General features: G+C 32.5%; 3 protein-coding genes across 4 annotated transcripts; all 3 read right to left on the bottom strand.

Annotated features, from left to right (window-relative positions):
* Positions 1-656: 656 nt before the first annotated feature.
* On the bottom strand, positions 657-2,518 carry LOC103496422 (CBL-interacting serine/threonine-protein kinase 6-like). The gene has a single exon (XM_008458261.3). The coding sequence runs from the start codon at positions 2,143-2,145 to the stop codon at positions 844-846; it is 1,302 nt and encodes a 433-aa protein (XP_008456483.3). The 5' UTR covers positions 2,146-2,518; the 3' UTR covers positions 657-843.
* A 4,172-nt stretch (positions 2,519-6,690) lies between these two features.
* On the bottom strand, positions 6,691-12,295 carry LOC103496431 (reticulon-like protein B21). Of its 2 annotated transcripts, none has more exons than XM_008458274.3 (8): positions 11,079-12,295; positions 10,889-10,991; positions 10,731-10,805; positions 10,474-10,621; positions 9,269-9,338; positions 8,642-8,683; positions 7,082-7,204; positions 6,691-6,968 (listed from the first exon to the last, which is right to left on the bottom strand). In XM_008458274.3, exons 1-8 carry the CDS (start codon positions 11,728-11,730, stop codon positions 6,838-6,840), a joined length of 1,344 nt encoding a protein of 447 aa, XP_008456496.1. In that variant the 5' UTR covers positions 11,731-12,295; the 3' UTR covers positions 6,691-6,837. The 2 variants fall into 2 exon arrangements, with proteins under 2 accessions (XP_008456496.1, XP_016901883.1); XM_017046394.2 differs by having other exon boundaries at positions 6,691-6,982; positions 11,079-12,104.
* Positions 12,296-15,098: 2,803 nt separating this feature from the next.
* LOC103496437 (uncharacterized) lies at positions 15,099-19,716 on the bottom strand. Its single transcript, XM_008458288.3, has 5 exons — positions 19,275-19,716; positions 18,421-18,543; positions 18,008-18,113; positions 16,741-16,856; positions 15,099-15,535 (listed from the first exon to the last, which is right to left on the bottom strand). Exons 1-5 carry the CDS (start codon positions 19,569-19,571, stop codon positions 15,326-15,328), a joined length of 852 nt encoding a protein of 283 aa, XP_008456510.1. The 5' UTR covers positions 19,572-19,716; the 3' UTR covers positions 15,099-15,325.
* Between the last annotated feature and the right edge of the window lie 260 nt (positions 19,717-19,976).

Raw genomic sequence — 19,976 nt, 5'->3', positions numbered from 1 at the left:
GAATAAGAATATAATGTATTTATTATCTGTCTAACACTAACGTCATAACATAGCTTAAAATAATATTGTGTGTTTAGTTGTTCAAGATATTTGTCACTTAGATTTTTCTAACTTAATGTACCAAAAGTACATATCTATCTATAATAAAAATCTTACGATAACTCACTATTATATACATTGGGAACCATCAAATAGTGGTTGGTATGAATCTAGTAAATATAAGAGATCAAAATTAATAAACGATACTAATTTGGATAATTTTAAATTCAAACATTCATGTAACATTCATTTTATAAAATTTGACATGATTTTAACATCATTCGTTTAACAAAATAAAAATTCATAAAATTAGGTATATATATATATATATATTTCAAATTTACTCTTTTTTTGAGTCTTTACAAAAAAAATCATTTAGATTTGGAATAAATTGTGTAAAGAGAGGAAATAAATCTAAACAACATTTATCGAATATAATCAATTTGAAATAAAAAGTAAACTATTAAATCTAAATGTATATCAAATCTACCGTTTAAATTCTAATAAAATATAAAAGATGATGTTTTCTAGGAGACCCCTTTTTTAGATTTATATTTCAAACACTTATATCTCAATTTAAAAAGAAATTAAACAAACACAGATGCCCACAACACAAATTGAACAAATTGGCTAAGGACCCATCCATTTATGATTTATCACAAATCATGAAACTAAAAAATTAACAAACTACAAGACATCATCATCATCCTCATTCCAATTTATCAATTTTGACATAACATAACAAAAACTACTCAAATCTTACTCCTACTTCAAATCTCAACATAATCTGATCCATCTTCTTCTTCAAGCTGGTGTCGAATTCCCCGTCGGAGAAGTCCAAACAATGTCCTTCAATGCCGGCCGGAGCTCCTTCCTGCAGAACTGATTATACTCCAATGTATCTCCGTTATCCTTCTTCACCTCCACCACCACAAACGACGGCGTCATCGCAAAGATATCCGCCGCAATCGTCAGTTTCCCTTTTCTCCCCATCTCCTGCCCCTGCAATCGAACCCGTGTTTCGCTCTTCTTCACATCGAACTTCACCGCCTTCGCCACTTCCTCGAGCTTCGATATCACACTGCTCGCCGTCGACGATGTTGCGAATCTCATCTCCTCTTTCTCTTCCCTTTTCTTCTCTTCAAACAGTGGCGACAGATCAAACCCTTCCGATAGAGATATTATGTGGAACGCGTTTAATGTTTCCGCCGGTGGCTTTGATTTTGTGAAATTCTCCTCTGTTTGTTCTTGTTCATCCTTCCTAATCAGAGTTTTCGGTACCGATTTCTTGAACCAAGACGAGGATGTAATCTTCGTGATACCGGCTCTGGTCACGGGATTTGGATCTAGCAGCTTCGTGATGAGCCGACGGGCTTCAGGGGAGAACCACGGCGGACATTTGAAGTCGCCTCTGTAAATCTTCCTGTACATGGCCACCATGTTGTCGTCTTGGAATGGAAGGTATCCGGCGAGAAGAACGTAAAGGATGACTCCACATGACCACAGGTCGGCCTTAGCGCCGTCGTATCCTTGCTTTCCGATGACCTCTGGTGCGACGTACGCCGGAGTTCCGCACGTTGTATGCAACAATCCGTCTTGCTTCAAGTGTTCTGAGAAAGCGGTGAGGCCGAAATCGGTTACCTTAAGGTTACCGTCTTCATCGAGAAGGAGATTTTCCGGTTTCAGATCACGGTGGTAAACTCCACGGCTATGACAGAAATCGATTGCAGAGATTAATTGTTGAAAGTAAACCCTAGCTACATCCTCTCGTAGCCGACCTTTCGCAATTTTGGAGAACAGTTCGCCGCCTCTAACAAACTCCATAGCGAAATAGATCTTCGATTTACTCGCCATTACCTCATGAAGCTCCACAATATTCGGATGCTTCACCATTTTCATCACAGAGATTTCTCTCTTGATCTGCTCCGTCATGCCGACTTTGATTATCTTCTCCTTCCCAACCACTTTCATCGCGACACTCTTCCCCGTCCTCAGATTCCGAGCATGATAAACCTTAGCGAAGGTACCATGCCCTAGAAGACGGCCTAATTCGTACTTCCCATCGAGTAAACTTGAGTAACCGCCGTCTCTGCCTTTATCCGCCATCGGATTTGAACTCGATTGAATCGAGATTAGGTGATTTTTGTATACAGAGTGAGTTGAATTGAAATGAAGTTAAAAGAAGGTAAATGGGGAGGAGAAAGAGAGAGGAGATAGATCACCCGTCTTCGACGTGTTTCCGGTGGCAATTTCTGCCGCCGATGATGAAGGTTTTGGATCTTCCGATCAACTCAAACTGAATCAACGAAGCAAATTTCATCTTTCCGCATTCCCTGCAGAGTTCTGAAACCCTAAATTTTTCGAATTGGGGATGATTTTCTGATTGTTTCTTTCTTGTTTGTCTCTGTCTCTCTCTCTCTCTCTCCGATTGTTGTTTGGGTTTTCTTCTTCCTCCGCTCTCTTGTGAATTGAAACCGCCTGGAAGATTATATAATAGAATTTAGATATGAAATTCCACTTATGCCCTCCTCTCTTTTCATTCCTTCACTGCCAAAACAAACAAAATGTGTACTTAACTGTATATTCTACTTTTATATATAATACTTAACTATAAAAATGGTAAATTTTAATTATATTTTCAATTTTAGGTTTATCGAACTTGATTAAATATTAGTTATAATTTCCATTTTAAAAAATTGTTTTAAAATTTATAATTAAAATTGTTATAAACAACAAACCTTTTAATTTCGAAATATTTACGTAATATAACAATTTTTCATATTTTTCATATCAATAAACTTAAAAATTTATTAACTTATAATATTTTTATAAATAGTTTGGTTTATTTTTCATATTTATTTGTATAAAAAATATGTTAGTTAATTAATTAATTTTAATAAATAATAATTTTTAATTTTTATAAATATAATAAAATATTCAAATATTTACGAACAAAATAAAGATATGTTCGTAAACCCGGCTTAAATATTCTAAGTTTATCTTTATTTCCATCCTCTTTATTCTCTCTTCTTTTCTTCTTTTATATATTTTTAAATCATGATTCATCCTAAATTTTATTTTTATTTGGTTCAATATCGGATAACAAATATATAAAATATGTACTTTGGATTTGAGATTTAGTTACAAAATACAAAAAAAAAAAATTCTTGCAGCAGATAACCTTGAGAAAATCCTAAACCAAAACTAAACCGACAAAGAATCTTAAAAAAAACAAATTGTTTAATAACCAAATCTAAACTAATAAAATTTTTGGAAAAAAATGGTTGGATGTAGGGTTTAAAACCAAATCTAAACCCGATTAAACAAAAATATTTTTTTAAGAAAGCCTAAATTTAATTTGAATGCTAGTGAATTTAAAAATAAAGTAACAAAATCTTAAACTAAATTATTATAAGCTTATCGAAATAGAAATAGTTGAGATAAATATGAAATCTTTTAACAACGTGTAGTTCTTATCGATATACCAACAAGGAAACGACGTCGTAAATCCCGCGAAACTGCCAAGAACCACCAGCACACGGGAAGAAGAAAAAACGTGGAAATTACTGTTCTGCCACTGGAATGATACGGAAACGGATATGATTGGTGGTGGAGACATGGCCCCAACAAAACATGGAATATCACCGTCCCGTTTTCTTATGACGGACGGGGACGGGAAGGGTAAAGTTGTAAATTCGTCATCCATCATTTAAAATTCGTGTGATGTGGCTGTGCTGTCGAGAATTTATGTTTCTTGGGGAACAGTAGAGATCGGGCCTACCCAACGAGGATCTGGCACGTGGCAATGTAAGCAATTTTTCTTATAGTTTTTATTATTCAACAATGTGATAGAATATCAAGGATTGTTGTTCTTTTTATTTATAACCAATCGCACATTTAATTAAATTAAAAGGCTATATATATATATATATATAATTCTTTATTTTGGTTCAATAATTATAATAAGAAAATTCAATTATCGATTTGTAAAATAAAAAGTGATTAGATTTTTATTTTCTCTAAAAAAAATAGTACTTTTGTACACTTTTTCTTTTAATAAAAGAAAATGGTGCAATTTGGTAACAAAGAGAGTTACCTTTATTAGGTATGAGTTGCATGGTCGCCAACTTTTTCTTTTCTTTTCCTTTTTATAATTTCTTTAAAAAAGGAAAATAATTAAGTTTCATGTTCAGAAAAGTCAAACTCGTTCATATATTTAGATCGTAAAGAAAAATCTGGCTATCTAAGGATAATCATTGGTTTATACTAAGGAAAATCAACAACGATGTTCAGCAGGTCAGTTTCGACCAATTTTGATTAGTTTTGGTCCTAATTTTTAATAAAACCAACGATTGAATGTCATTTAGATCGGTTTTTCGTGTGTCAATGCTCAACCCTAGGTACATTTGCATCGATATATATTTTATCATCAACTTTTTCTTAGTATTACATATATTAACTATATATGATCGTATAGTTATATTTGAATACAAACAAATATTATTTCTATGTTTCTTGCTCACAAATTTGATTTTGAACCTCAAAGGTGAGATGTGATAAGAATAACTTTAATTTTTAGTATTCAAATTGTGAAAAACCTAATAATTAGAAAGGGAAAAGTTTTAATTGAATATATATCATAATGTTAAAAAGAATGAAATAAAAAGACATGGAAGAAATTGGAGGGAAGTTGAAACACGACGCCGATGACAAGTGGCAGCCACACGTCAGCAGGTGGTAGTCCACGTGTGTGCGGCGGCGGCTAACCCTAATTTCCAAAATAATAATAATAATAATAATAAAACTCGAAACTCTCTCGCCGCTGAACCCCACACCCTCCGTCGGCCGCTACCGGACAAATCTTCTCCCTCCACTCATTACTTAATTTATATACAACAACACTAATACTAATAATAAAGTTAAGTCTTTTTACTTTGTAATTGTTAAATTTCTTAGGGCTATAGTCAAATTAAAATTGGAAGAGAATTTGAGTACAATTTTGATTGATTTAATTGAAATTTTTAATGTTTTAGACAATGACTTGTAAATTTTGCACAAACCAATTGGTTAAGTTATTGTCTATATATATAATTTTGTGAAGTCAAGAAGAGTCCAACAGCCATTTTAAAACCACACAATGAGAAGATATTAGAATTTATAGACACTTAGATTGACCTCTTCCTTTTGCAAAAAGCCATCCCTAATTCACTACTTATATTTTTGTCCATATGCAACATATTTATTCCTCTTTTTATTAATGGGTTTCAAATTAAGTATCAATTTGTATCAATCATTTTGTGAAATATAATAGAATTTTTTGCTAAACATGTGCATCAATTTTCATTAATTTTGTATTTACTATAGCCTCCTAATTTCGGTATTTATATTATGCAATATGGTTTAAAATAATAGACTTTAATTTGGCTAACTTTGTTGATTTGTGAAATTATTATAAACCTAAATTAATACTCATCATAAGACACAATCTTATCATCTTTTAAGAATCTTTTCTTTCCAAAATATAAAAGAATATAAAAACTCTGTCAACACATAATAGAAAATTATTGAAATTTTCTCACTCCTCATATTATAATTTTTCTTTGTTTGGCAATAAACTTGAATCTTTATCCATCTTAAAAGGATAAGAAATTGATCACACTTCAATGTGTTAATCCTAATGAATAAATAAACAAAAAGAAATGAGTAAAGACAAAGAAAAAGAATAATGATAATATTTGGAGTGACTTTTAAAGAAAAAAACAATGAGAAAACTATACAATTTGGAAAATGCTAAATATAATTATAAGAAAGAAAAGTCAAAAAAGGGAAACAAAGTTTTGATTTTAAAAAGAAAAGGAAGAGAAATTAGACTCTATGCATTGCTTTAAACCTATTAATATTAAAAATGTTTCACATGCTTAATTTGTATCTTTCTTTATTAATAATAATTTCAAATTACATCATCAAACTTGGAATCTTCTCTCTCACTCAATTCTATAATCTCCCACTCAGAAATAACATCTTTTAATTACAACAAATGTCAATATTTCATTAAATTTAAGGCCAATGAAGAACTGTCCTTAAACTAAAATTTGGAGATTAATACAATGAAAAGCTAAACAAAATGCCATTTGGTCGCACAGTAATCTACTTCTCCAGTTCGATGGTTACTAAATCGAACCATGTAGTTGGATTGGGCTGAGTGAGTTGAGTTGATCAAACAAGATCATAGATTAGAAAGTTTAGCAAAAGAAGGGATTGGGACAAAGTCCAATTGTTGGACCCAAAAGACAATTAAGCACAAGCCCACTTTGGGCACAGAAGTGTCTTGCCTTTCACTCTTGGAGAGACTAGAATGGAAGCCACTAACTGAAGAATGGAAGATCAAACCTTTCAACCATAGAAGCTCTGAAAACCGACCTAGGAAGATAACCGAAGACTTAAATTTCCTAGAAGATACTGAAGATTTCAAACTTGAAGCCTCAAGAAGATTTGGAAGACTTGAAACTTTCTTAAATAGCATTCAAGAGAAAGCCTCAAAGGAACATGTATAACATAATGTAGTTATGCTTTAACATGATCCTTCCCTTTTTCACTCACTTTGAGATAAAATAAAATGAAATTATTGAATTTGAAAATAAAAAATAAAAATAAATAAAAAAGAAGACATTTTCCATTTTTTTTCTCCTGAGATACAAGCTGATGCATTTCTACCATAGTGTGCATGAATTTACATGGTACATTTTAACTATCTTTAGAAAAAGAAAAAAAAAACAGAGAAAAAAGGCTCAAAATTGCTCAATATTGTCTCTTGAGCTTTGAACTCGTCGAAACGGTGTTGTTTCTTGAAGCTACTTCTCCATTTTTAACCCAAACATCTCTCTCTGGAGACTCCTGGTAGTACCGAAAGCTAACCAACACTATGAAAGCTGCCACAATCAAACTTTTAATTTCAAAATAAAACATAATGACCATGTTTAAACTATGTTTACGGAATTCATTTGATGATCTAAACGTCAGGTTTTAAGTACAGAACGTCTACCTGCCCATACGCGATATAGAGTCGATGAGAAATTCCATACGAGAAAAAAGATGGCAACGAACACACCTCTCTTGTGGGAACATAACTTCCAAGAACTCCCACAAAGTTTCAACCAGTGTTCACCTAATTTCACAAAAGTGAACACCACATCATCAGCCATATAGTTGGTTTAAAAAGTGATGTAAAGGCTTTCATTATAAGTCGCCCCAATTTCAAGATTCGGTTAGATTACCTTCTGTATTATAAGTATGAGAGATGAAAAGAGCTTGATTTTTTAGACAGCCACATAATAATCTCAGATAATATAAAGTACAATACTTTTTGAAGGGTAGTCCCCTTGGGTTAGAAGGCCAAACAACTCTCAGCTAGAAGTTAGGTAGTGGCTAAAAAAAGGGTCACATGGTGGTTGGTTTGTGACAGCCAACTCTCAAACTAGGCACAGACGTAGGATCCTAAGTAGTGAGGTAAGAAATTGTTTCTTCTTTTTCTTTTTTGGAGTATGGAAGAGACCAAACATAGATAACTGGTATTTCCTTTCAGATACATATATCTTAAAAAGATCAAGTTTCAAATTCCAATAGTGCTTTAAGGATAAATGAAAATATAAGAATAGGTCCATCAGAGAAGAATTAAATTACAATCATTTACTTGCTCCTAAACATTATTACCTTTTAATTTCGTGTTTCAATTTTGCATCAAATAACAACATCCAACACAAAATTGATAGTTTTGAAAATTTCAAAGAAATTTTAAGAGCTTTAGGACAGTCAAGGACATGTCAATGACATATATAACACAAAATTGATAGTTCATACTTCTAAAAAATCTTAAAAGTTTAGACCCAATTCGAGTTACTATTTGTTTCTTTGTTTATAGTTTTTGAAAACTAAGAACTAAGCCTACCTCTAAATTTTTTGATTAGTTATATATTTTTTACCAATGTTTTTAAAAATCTAAGTCAAATTCAATAATTTTGAAAAAGAAAAAAATTAAGCAGCTGTTTTAAAACAATAGGACCAAATTCAAAAAATTAATAAACTGAAAAGAAAATTTAGAGGACAAAATACTGTCGGGAAAAAAGTAAAATCCAAAGCAAACCATCCGACAAGAAAACCTATGGAAAGAAAAAGAAATCACCGACAAAAGAAATTAATAAAATTATTTCCTTCTTCCCAAAAAATAGAATTAAAAAAGAAAATAAAATCTCTGAAACCATCTCGTGAGGGTTGGCGTGGGACCCAGGTGACGTATAAAATGAGTAAAAGAAAATTCTCTTTTATATTTCATCTTTGTAGTGAAGAAGAAATTGATGGAATTTTTTAAGTTTTGTGATTGTGATGTGAAGGAGGAAACGTAGCCGTTATTTGAAGGGACAAAAAAAGGACGGTCAGGATGGGGGGGTAAGGAGTCAGACCCGTCAAACAAATCGACGAACCAAAAGACAAAGCGTACGGTGCTTTGTTGTACTCGGCCGTTTTGAATTATAACCCCGACAAGACGTATCAAACAAAAGAAAGGTAAAAAGAAGTAGAAGTGAGTGAAGGTATTTCTTTTTTTTACCGTGGGTAATTAATTTGGGCAGTGTGAAAACCCCGATGAATCCTGTCAGTCAAATCAAGTACATCAATTTGTCAGAATATATAAAAACAAATACATAAACCAAAGTGAAAAAAAAAGAACTATGAATAGTAAGTGTTTTATTTGAATGTTCTAATTATTAAATTATGAGCTTCTAATTGTAAAAAGGCCCATTGTAGAACAGACTCAAATATGTGTATAATGAAAGCCTTATACCATACAATTGGTTTGGTTTATTATGATATATCCAAAATTGAGGAATGGTAGGAAGAAATGATAGTAGAAATGAAATGAGAATGAAAACAACCAATTTAGAAACTTGAATGGGAGGTAAAGTAAGATGGACAAAAATAGGTTAGAAGTTAGATGTACACAATGTATGAAAGAGACAATTTCAGAAATACATACATAAACCAAGAATGAAGCAAGAACTTAGTAATATATATAATAGTTAAAAACAAAAATCAAATTACTATTTATGCCATTTACCTTAGAAGTTAAACCATAGATAGAGATTAAAATAGAAGATTTGAATCATTTGATGGCATAGGATTGAGTTTGAAAAGACAGAAGAGAGAGAGAGAGAGAGAGAGAGAGTAAAAAAGTTACCAATTTTGAGGACATTCCAAAGGGTTATGAAGCTACCCCACTTTGCCAAAACAAACAGCAACACACCCACCTACACATTCACATTCCAAACATTAAACAATATTATGTAATATTACAATAATATTACTCATAATTCAACCCTACTTCATTGAATATATGGACTACTTTACACACAATTTAACTAATCTCACGAAATAAGCCAATGTCAACGACTAACAAGATACCAATTATATCGTATATAGTTATTGCCAGTTTATTGTTTGACCTCTAACCCAATAATTTTATAACTGCATAGAATACTTCCCTAAATCAAAATTAATTTTATTCTCTTTTGCTTTTATCTTTTCTTTTTGGTTTATAATACTTGAAAAGTTTGTTTTTTATCCTTAAAACATTAAAACCTTTCCAATAATGTTAAGATAGGATTGACATACCTTTCAACTTGTTTAAGCATTACATTTCAACTTGTTTAAGCATTAGAATTGCCACTTGCATATTTAGTTTGATAGACACGAATGGTATCTTGTTAGACACAAATGCTATTGTTGATAGAATTTGAGTTTTGATATATTTGAAAATCTAAAAGAAAAAGAATTTCATGTGGTTAGATATCATCTGCGTAAATTTAATATACATATATATAATATATATGACCGACACTCAATTAGTAATCACCAGTTCATTTTGTTTCTTCATTATTAAATCTTACCATAAGTATTTAAATGCTAAATTCTAACCATCTCTGCCTTTTAAAACCCTATTTTAAGCATAGGTCTAACTACTACCTCAAAGTTGGATCATTCAATTTCAAGGGTTAAAATTGATATCTTATTATTTTCAAATAAGTAAACATTTCTATACATTTTCTACGTTATTTATTTTAGTAGAACTTCAATATTTTTTTTAATTGTTTAGTGGCTTTGTCCAGCCATGAAAATATAGATTCGCCCATCATAACAATATCGAACACAAGAAGAGATGAAAATATGAATTACAAGACAAAACCCGCTCTTAGTTAGAGCGGAATTGAGTTAGGTTCATATCGGCTAAATTACAAACAATAATAGCTAATAATACTCACTGTTTATAACCTACCCTAAGGTATGAAATTGAATTGATATATTTGCTTTTAGGAAAATATAATAATTTAAGAAATGAGAAAACTATTTCCACTATAATTTGGCCATTAGAAAAAAAAGGTTTACCTTCATGGTGGCAGAGGAATCTCCACGGAATAGAGCCTTGAGATTTTGGAGCAATTCATTCACAAAAGGAACTGACCGTTTAGCAAATCGAATCATATCTTCTTCTTCAACCACAAAATTTTCATCATCAGAATCGATCCTTTTTCTCCTGTAATTTTCCCGGGAAAATCAAATAGAATATCAGAGATCTTCTTTTGAATTCTCAGAAACTAATTATCAAAGAAACAAAAGAAAAACATATTAATTGAGATCATCACCTCCCAAAAATGGAACTATGGACGAAAATGGCAGTCAGATAAAGAAGACCCATATGCGAAATCAAACTGATAAAGCTGCAAAAACGCACACAAAAAGAACTTAACAACCCATTTTCTTCTTCCTCTCAACAATGGCGGATTTGGAATTTTTCTTCTACCTGATATTGATGTTTTTGATAAAACAAGAGAGGATTATAACCAAATTTCCCACTCCAAAAACCAAACCGGATCTTGAAAAATCTCTCCACATTATCAAATCCACTGAAAAACATCAAAGATTTCATGAATTAGGTGAAATGAAATTTGACATCGAAATTTAGGATATGAAGTGAAGGGAAGTTTTCTTACTTAATGTCTGCAATTTCTGTTTGTTTCCCGGGAAAGTTTGTGCGATGATTTTCTTCCGTTCTGGTAAATTAATTTCCTTAACATCGAAGCTTTCTTTCTCAATCTCTTCTTCAAATGCATCGAAGAAATCTTGAGATGTGGAAGACGAAATCACTTTCTCTTTGCATTCGTTTAACTCTTTGAAACTTTTCTCCGACGAGGTTTTTCCGATTCCATTCGTCGGTGGTTTGGTAAGCCCAACAACCGATTTACGAGATTGATCAGTCTTCTTCCTCGTTGAGTTTCTCTCTGTTTTCTCGCCGGAAACTTGAACTGGCTTATTTGGACTGCCGTTGGATCTCAATCTCCGTGAAGGAGTCGGACTTTTCCGACTCTGTTCATCGCCGCTACTCGGCGATGACTCTGGTTTTTCCTCCGCAATAAGAATCGGGTTAAAACCCTCATCGGATTTCCACGTCTTCCTCCTTCCGCTGCCGCCAGCGGCAGCGGAAGCGGCGGTTGTCGGAACCCCACATTCAGCATTTTCATCGTCTCCATTAAAAACCTTAATACCACCTCTGACTTCATCGAATCTGATTCTACTCTCCCACACAGACCCAGCTACCACGTTCCCTCTGGCTGCCACCGCCGCTCTCCGCCGGCTTAAATCCATGGCCGACGTCTAGAAAAGAAAGTAAGAACCCAACAGCGAATAAATTTGAAGAATTTAAAAAAATGGGGAGATGGGAAAGAAGAAGAAGAAAATCCCAGTTGAATGTGGGTGTTGTGAAGGGAGTGGAAGGTTTGGAGCAGAGAAACAATGGCGGAGGGAAGGAGAATCCCTGTGGCGGTGAGAAGAGAAACAGAGAATTTTGTCTTTATGATGCCAAATGGTAAGTGGCAAGTTGAGGAAGAAGAGATGGGATTGATTCTTGAATTTCCTCTTCTTCTTTTTTTTTTTAAATTAATTTTTATATTTTGTTCTTGGGAATCTGAAAGAAAAGTGAAGATGGGTGAGAAATGGAAATGGAAATGGAAATGGAAATGGAAATGATTTTGGGTGTTATCAAAAGGAGGGGATTTTTTGGGGTAATTATTATTATTCTCATGGAAAAAAGTCACATTTTCTAAATAAATAAATAATTGTGATTTTTTATGAAAAAAAAAAATGAATTGTTAAAAGGATTGATGGATGGCCATTTCCACATGCAAACAACCAAAAAGTTGAAAAGAAAAGAGAGCAAAAAAAACTATTCAAAACAATTTTATTTTATTGTCTTTTTTTATATAAAATAAATATTCCAAATCATTCTATGAAAATATTTGGAAAAAAAAAAAAAAAAAAAAAAAGAAGTTTAAATAAATATGTTGCTTAATTTTGATTGCTAAAAATTAGACCTACCACCAAACCAACATGATGTCCTCTACTTGTTCATACAAACCTATATGGCACCCAACACTTCCAAATAAATAAATACAAATTATTTTCATTAAAAATCACATGTTATACAAATATAAAATACTAAATTACATTTTAACCCTTATATATATATATATACACACACACACACACACACTCACATAGTTAATATCTATGTGAAAACAACAAAGGGAGAATTATGTTAACTAATCTGAAAGTATGGATTTGGTACCATAACTCTCCCATTAAATTAATTTGATTAGTCATTTTAATTACTTGCTATCCGATTTGATTGTTACAACAATTAAAGATAGTACTTAACGTTTACATGACATCAATAACTAATTTGTAAAAAAGATATGCATATTTATATCATGCTTGTCACACAAACTCTAAGAATGAAATTCAATTTATCTCATATGAAGTACAAAGATGATTGCTCTAGGTTGTTCTATTAGGGTTTCGAAACATTTTAGGATAATTATAAAACGTGTCATAATTTTAAGTTTGGTTATAGTGTTGGGTTGGCTAAGGTAGAGCATCTCTCCCTATGTCTATTTTGATTTTAAGATGGTGCTTTGGGTCGGGGCATATGCATGGGACATGCCCTCTTCATTCCTTGCCCTTGATCGAGGTTGAAGTCTAGCTAAGTTTGAGTTTTTCCATGAACTAACACTCCCTCCTACGCTTATTTCGGGTCTAAGATTTATCCTTAGCCCCAACTTTCTTATTTTTTTTCCTCTATCTTGTGTTTCCTTTCTTATTTATGTCGATTATACCAAACATCATTATATATCACTAAATTTGAAAGAGTACGTTAATATCATTTGTGTAATTATATATATAAATTTTACTCCATGAAAAAAAGAATATTTAAAATATAAGGTGAAGTTTGAGATCAAAGTTTGAAGGAGATAAAATTATTAAAATATCGACATGCGACAAATTAACACAATTGTTCTTATCAGTATCGATGGTTATCCAAGCCGACAATGATACTAAGCTATAAATTTAAATTATAAAATCGAACATATATAAGTAATTTATCACGTAATCGTATAAGTAACTACGAGATCCGTTGTTCAAATTTTCATTTTTCCTGTGAGGGTAAAATGAGATTTTTGTATTATTAAAAGAACAGAGAAGCAACGGTAGAGAACGGGAGACAGAGGGCGGTGGGATGGCAGTACGACGCCGTTTCCTACGCCCACTGAGGTTGAATTGCACCGACACAAAATGATCGGAATTTAAATAATAGTGATTAGGACACCATAATTAATTAATAATTAATACTTATAAACGTTTTTAATCCAAAAATAATAACAATAACAATTAATTTAATTAAACGTGCACACTAAAAAGAAACTGCATAATTGACCACTTTTATACTGCCATCACAATTTAATATTGATTAGTCCCCAACATAATCAATTATGCCCAAGTTTATTTAATTTTTATTTTTGATGTTTGTGCTCTTTTATTTTATTTTCCATCTTTAAAGAAAAAGTTACATCTTTATTCCTCATTTTCTTGAAGGGTCTCTTTTAAAAATTTTAATTATATGCTTTCAACAATATGAATATGAGATTGTGTCTTCAAATTAACAATTTTGAATTAAAGTATTTATGTTGGGTATTTGTAAATTATGATTGAATTGAATTGAATATTCTAACAAATGATGAAGAAAAGGGGTAAGTAAATTATGTAATAAAGAGATTAATAATAAAGGAAATGTAAAATTGACCAATTATTTAGTTTTTATATATTGCATTGGTACAAACAAAAGACATAGACTTTAATTCATTTACTTTTTAGGCTATCTTTTTCAATTCTCTTTCTTTTTGTTTTAATGCAAATTAATCAAAGGGGAAATTGATGTTGTTGTTGCCAACCATTATAGTTGTGGACCTCATGTTATGGTTTAGTGTTCTTTTCTTTCTTTTTTTTTTTTTTTAAAAAAAACACTTTTATTCTTCTAAAGGTTTTTAGGATATGTTGACTAATTTTCTAAATTTTAGGAAGAATAATTGTCTCTATTAACAATTCATTGATTGGAATTGCTTGATAAAAATGGAAAGGAATACTTTGCAAGACTTGATTAGACTTTGTAGCTTGTTTTTTTTTATTGAAAATTACATATATTCTTTCAAGATTAAATACTTACAAAGTTAAATTAAATATACCCTTTTATCTCTCGAGATCGATTTAGATTTCCTGTTTTCAAAATATAGTCGTTGGTCTTTCTAAAAATGGGTTGAACAATTGGTCGGTAACAATTTTAGAGATTATAATTAATTATATAATAATATTTTAGAAAAATTATAAACATAATTAATTTATCAATGTATAGTTTACTACCTTTGCAATTTTTTAAAATGTTGCTACGTATGCTAATCCCTTATATCTAATTATTATATTCCTAACTATATAAAAATATATTATACTAGACGATCTGTTTTTTCAGAAACGTACTCCACTTTTTTATATAAGAAAATATTAGTTTAAAATATCATTTTAGTACCTTGATTTCAATTAATTTGTATAAATGTTAATAGATGAAAATAAAAATCATCGTTGAGACTAATTTTAATGTATAAGAATTAAAATTAAACTATGAAAAATACAAAAGAAAAAATTTGATAAACTTCAAATTATTAATTTACAATGCAGGCTCAATTGATTAATAACTTAACATAAACCTTTCAAAAAATGAGCATATAAAATTGCAAATTGACATTCTAAAGACTCATTCGTCGAAATTTAGGGAAAATTTTTGGAGATTTGAGGAAGAAACTCCCAAAGGTGGTTGAACCTTTCACAAGCCAAAAACCATCACTTCGAATGTTATTTAAACGGTAGCCAACGAGCGGGCCTTGGCTGCAGCTCTTTCTAAGGCCTTCAACCTGTTTGCTTCCATTCGAACTCTCTGTTCCTCTGTGAGCTCACTTGTTTCACTTGAATTACTAGTCTTTGGTTCTTGGTTGGGTTCTTGGTTGGCCACACCTTCCATAGTTCCACCAGTGGTTAAGGAATCACTTTGTTCATTCTGCAACGGTTCCTACAATCATGTAAATAAAATCAGCAATCAGTTGAAGATTGTTGGGTAATACATCAGGAAATGGTACTGGGTTTCAACAAATTTGAGTTCTCTTAGATCACATTGGAACTGTTTTATGTAATCTTCTGGGCAGTCCTATAATTGCCAATGCTTCTCATAAAAGAAACAAGCAATCTCTAGTTAGAGATGATACAAATGCTAGATAATATAATGGAAGTATTCTTGCTTCAAGTTTCTCGTGGAGTGGAAGGTTCCATCGATAGATATCGTTAGTATGCAGAAGGGTTTTGACCTAAGAGCTTACTCTTAATCATAAGTAGGTAAAAACTGTTTTAACGCATAACTTTCACCCGTGTATAAAACTTCTTCGTACGTGTATCACACTTCATAACTTTCACTTATGAATGAAGCTTCTCCATATACAAGGACAGATGTAAATGAGAAAAATGCAGTTAGGTAATAAATGGTGGTGCTATTTTCAAGAACTTCGAATGATTTTTCATCTTCTAGTCTCGCTCTATTCTTTCTTTACTTATTTGGAAAGAATCACATGACAATTTTTCTTGCTTCTTAGGTGCGATGGGATTTGGGAGAAGAATAATTATATTCATGTGGTTTTGATCTTATATTGGAATTAAGTGAAAGGAGCTATAATCACTAACAATTCATCTAAATTGATTTGAAAGTTAGGGTTTAAACTGGCAGAATTATTAGTTTGGAGTTCTAAGAGTACAACGTTTTAGAGATATAAATTGGTTTTATCCCTAACAAAAGAAATTATAGACCATCATATGGGCCAGTTACTTAAAACAGCATTTTCTTACGATATCATTAGGTGAATATTCTTGCACCAAATGTGAAGATGCATGAACTAGTGCAATAATTAGAAAGTACCGACCTGATAAAAATAAGCTTTCAGCGCAAATTTTAGTTAATTGGGGCATTAACATATATATTTTTCATAAACGAGCTGACAATTTCACCTGTAAAATTGGTCTGCCAAGTAAAGGGCTCAAGAAACACAGTTTGCCTCACTGTGAATATTCCTGAAATCTACATTTGTGACTCGTGGTAAAATTTCTTCATTCAATTCAGTAACTACGATGCTTTTCTCGGTAAGAAATGGTATGATTGAAATTAAAACAATTGTAGGGATGGAAACCAACCAATTGTTCAGAAGGAAAAAACATAAGAGAAAGACTTACTTCCGTAGCTTTCTCATAAACTTCCTGAAGCATGTCCTCTTCAATGTCATCAGCACCATTATTCCTCAAAGACGCCTCTTCTGGATTATCGAATACACCCTCCGGATCCTTGGCTTCTGCAAGGATTGACAGATGGGTTTAAATTTCAAGCAGAGGGGGTAATCAAATAATGTTAGCCTCAGGATTTATATTTTTTTTCCAATCATCACATCAGTGAATAGTTCCAGACATGAGAAAATAGAAAATACTCGAGTAGATGGATTTAAATTCCCAAGTTACATTTCTAACCACACAGCCGGCGTCATACCATGCCACAAAGTACAAAGAAAAGTAAGAATCCAACATAATTATAAATTACTGACAACATTCTGATACAATATGCCAATCCCAAGCACCAACTGCTTAGTGCATACTAAAGTGCGCATCCAGATGCCAATGGGTTAGAGGGTATTGAGAACTAAGCCCCAATTAGCAAAGGTTTATATTGTTATCAAAACCCCCAAGCATATGAATGTGTAGAGAAAGATGAAAAGTTACTTTTTATTCCATCTCAAAATCAATAGTCAATTAGATAGTAACTCATGTATCTTAAAAAGATTGTGAAGTCTCTCCACTTTTCTAATGTGATCTAGGCCATTTTAAATTAAAAAACTAACATTCATCGAGAAGAAATGAAAGTATACCAGGCAAACAAAAAGGAGAAGCCCACAAAAAGAGAGCCAACTATAAGAAGCTCCAGTCGAGTAAAATGTGACTCGACGGAAAAAAGATTTGGATAACAATCCCTAAGAAAGATGAAAAGTTGACGGAGGCAGTATATTGACGGAAGATGAAGATAAGTAATGGCTAATGACAAACAAAAGCCACATATAGAACTCCTCACCAGAGGGTGTGTTTACCATCATCGGAAAAAAAAAATTAAGCTTAATGATACCAACCATCCCATTAATTACGCTCAGATAAATTGAGCCCTAGCCAACATCGTTCTCCAACGCAAATCTGAGAACGACAATTTTATATGGAGCTCTGTCTGGTGGGAGTTGGACATGAAAAACAACGATAATAATTGTTTCTTGCTTACTTATTTTGGCAATTCAGTCGACTTCAAATTTATCTAAACCAAATTTGATTTTTTTAATATAGAATGAGAGAGCAATGCATAACTAACTAAACACAAACACAATTTGATAAAATACATTCTATCATGACCAAACAGCTGATGAAAATGTACGAGTGTCTTTTGATAAATGAGAATGTTAGAAGGTACCTTTTTCATTGTTGACATCATCATCATCATTTAAAATTGGTGCCTCACGCCACTTCGTAGGATCCCCTCCCCTGGCAACTCTCTCTCTTAGTTCTCCAAGACACATCTGCTCAAAATGTCTTTTTAGTAAGAGTGCCAATTCATTACAAATTAGATATCATTTAATAAACAAACTTGCTCCGTGTTGATTTGATTTAGAAAAAGGACTCAGTTAAAATATTATGGAGTTCGCACTCTCTGTCTCTACTCCCTTCAGATGCACTGGGTTTCTTAAGAGCAGTTCCTTTAGTTCAAATTCTATCTATACTAGTATCACAGTATGCTATTAGGCTAAATTTGTGTACTTTGAAGCCATATATGTACACCTCTGCGATACGTTCATTGTAAAAGAACAAAAAAAAAATCATTTTTACCTTTACACGTTTCGTAGCAGCTACCTGTTCCACCTTATGTACAAAATGCTCGAAAGAGTAATAAGGGAGTATATGAGAATGCCATTCCCTGTATAATCCAATAAGATTTTCCAAATCACTGATCTGCAGAACACCAGTCAAGAGTATAACTCAATTAGTGCAATAATCAAATCATTAGAAAATGACAATGGATGAGAAGAAGACACTGTAATAAGAAAAATTATACATGTACACGTTGATGAAACACACATGGCTATAATTCAATGGAAAAGAGTTCGAAACCGGATTTCCAATAAACAAACCATTAGGATAAATACCGATTTCCCCTGATGAAGCTTGGGCTCTCTCAAACAATTCTTTATTGAAATATGTATGCACATCAAAACTGTTTCTAATTATACAGGAATGTCTTAAATTTGTTACTTGCTGCTCTGAATGACCAATCACTATTGGGGTTTAGGGGTGTTGGTATGTATTCGTATTTATATTATTCACAATTTTGGCTCTAAGGTTTAGATTGGTGCGCTCTGTATACAATCTCTAAGCACTCTATAATCTGTAATCTGGCATTAATCTCTGATAATATAATTGATCTCTACCACTGCCCTTAGATGATGTTAACATAGTCAGTGAACCACCTTTCGATTATTCAACAATTTACGTTTACTGTTTCCTTTGATTCTCGAATTCGTAACAAAAACGCATACCATAAAACGCATCAGACTGTAATTACTTCGAAACCCCTCTTGTTCTTGAACAGCAATGTTGAAATATATCTCAAACAAAACTCATATGTGCCAGATGGGAACAAATCGACTAATTAAGTTAGAATAGGAAGGAAAATAGAAGATAACCTCGTGTCCACGGCCGCGATACTTGAAAGCACGAGGAAAATGGCGAAGGACGTAACCTAGACCATCCTCAGAAAGGAGTAGCTCGGGAGTGAGCTTGGGCCTGGTTCTGGGGGCTTTCTTTGGCTTTTCTACAGCTTTTGAAGGAGCAGCAGGAGCAGAGGAGAAAGGAGGTTTGGAAGAATTGGAAGTAGGATTGGGATTTGGAGCGGAGGAAGGGCAGTCACGAGACCAGTGGCCCGGCTTCCCGCACTTGTAGCATCCCGTCGGCGCTGCGATGGCATTGTTGTCCTTGTCCATGTTGGATCCGTGAGGTTGGAGAGATTGGAAGGAAGTGTTTGTGAATCTTTGTGATTATGAACAAAATGTCATCAACCCTATGGGAAAATCTTCTTGATGTTTTTGGCGCCAATCTTGGCGCCATTCCCACCTTTTCTTTTCCTTTATTTTCTTTTAAGCCACATTTAACCTTTGTCTATGACGTTTAAATATAATTTTGACTTGATTTAAATTTATCGTTTAAATGTAAAACATTTTTTTTATTGTTTAAGATTATGTAAATCTTATCTAAACGATCACTTATCATAGTTAGTATGGTCAACACAATTGTTTGATTCAAAGTTTTAAACAATCATTTGCATTAGATTAGACGATCGCTTATCACAACCAACACAATCGTTTCAATTTAAAATATTTTTTCTCGAG

Source organism: Cucumis melo, chromosome 5, assembly GCF_025177605.1.
Source record: "Cucumis melo cultivar AY chromosome 5, USDA_Cmelo_AY_1.0, whole genome shotgun sequence".
Classification (NCBI taxonomy): domain Eukaryota; kingdom Viridiplantae; phylum Streptophyta; class Magnoliopsida; order Cucurbitales; family Cucurbitaceae; genus Cucumis; species Cucumis melo.
Note: the sequence above shows the minus strand (reverse complement) of the source record. Positions and strands in the feature narration are given on the sequence as shown.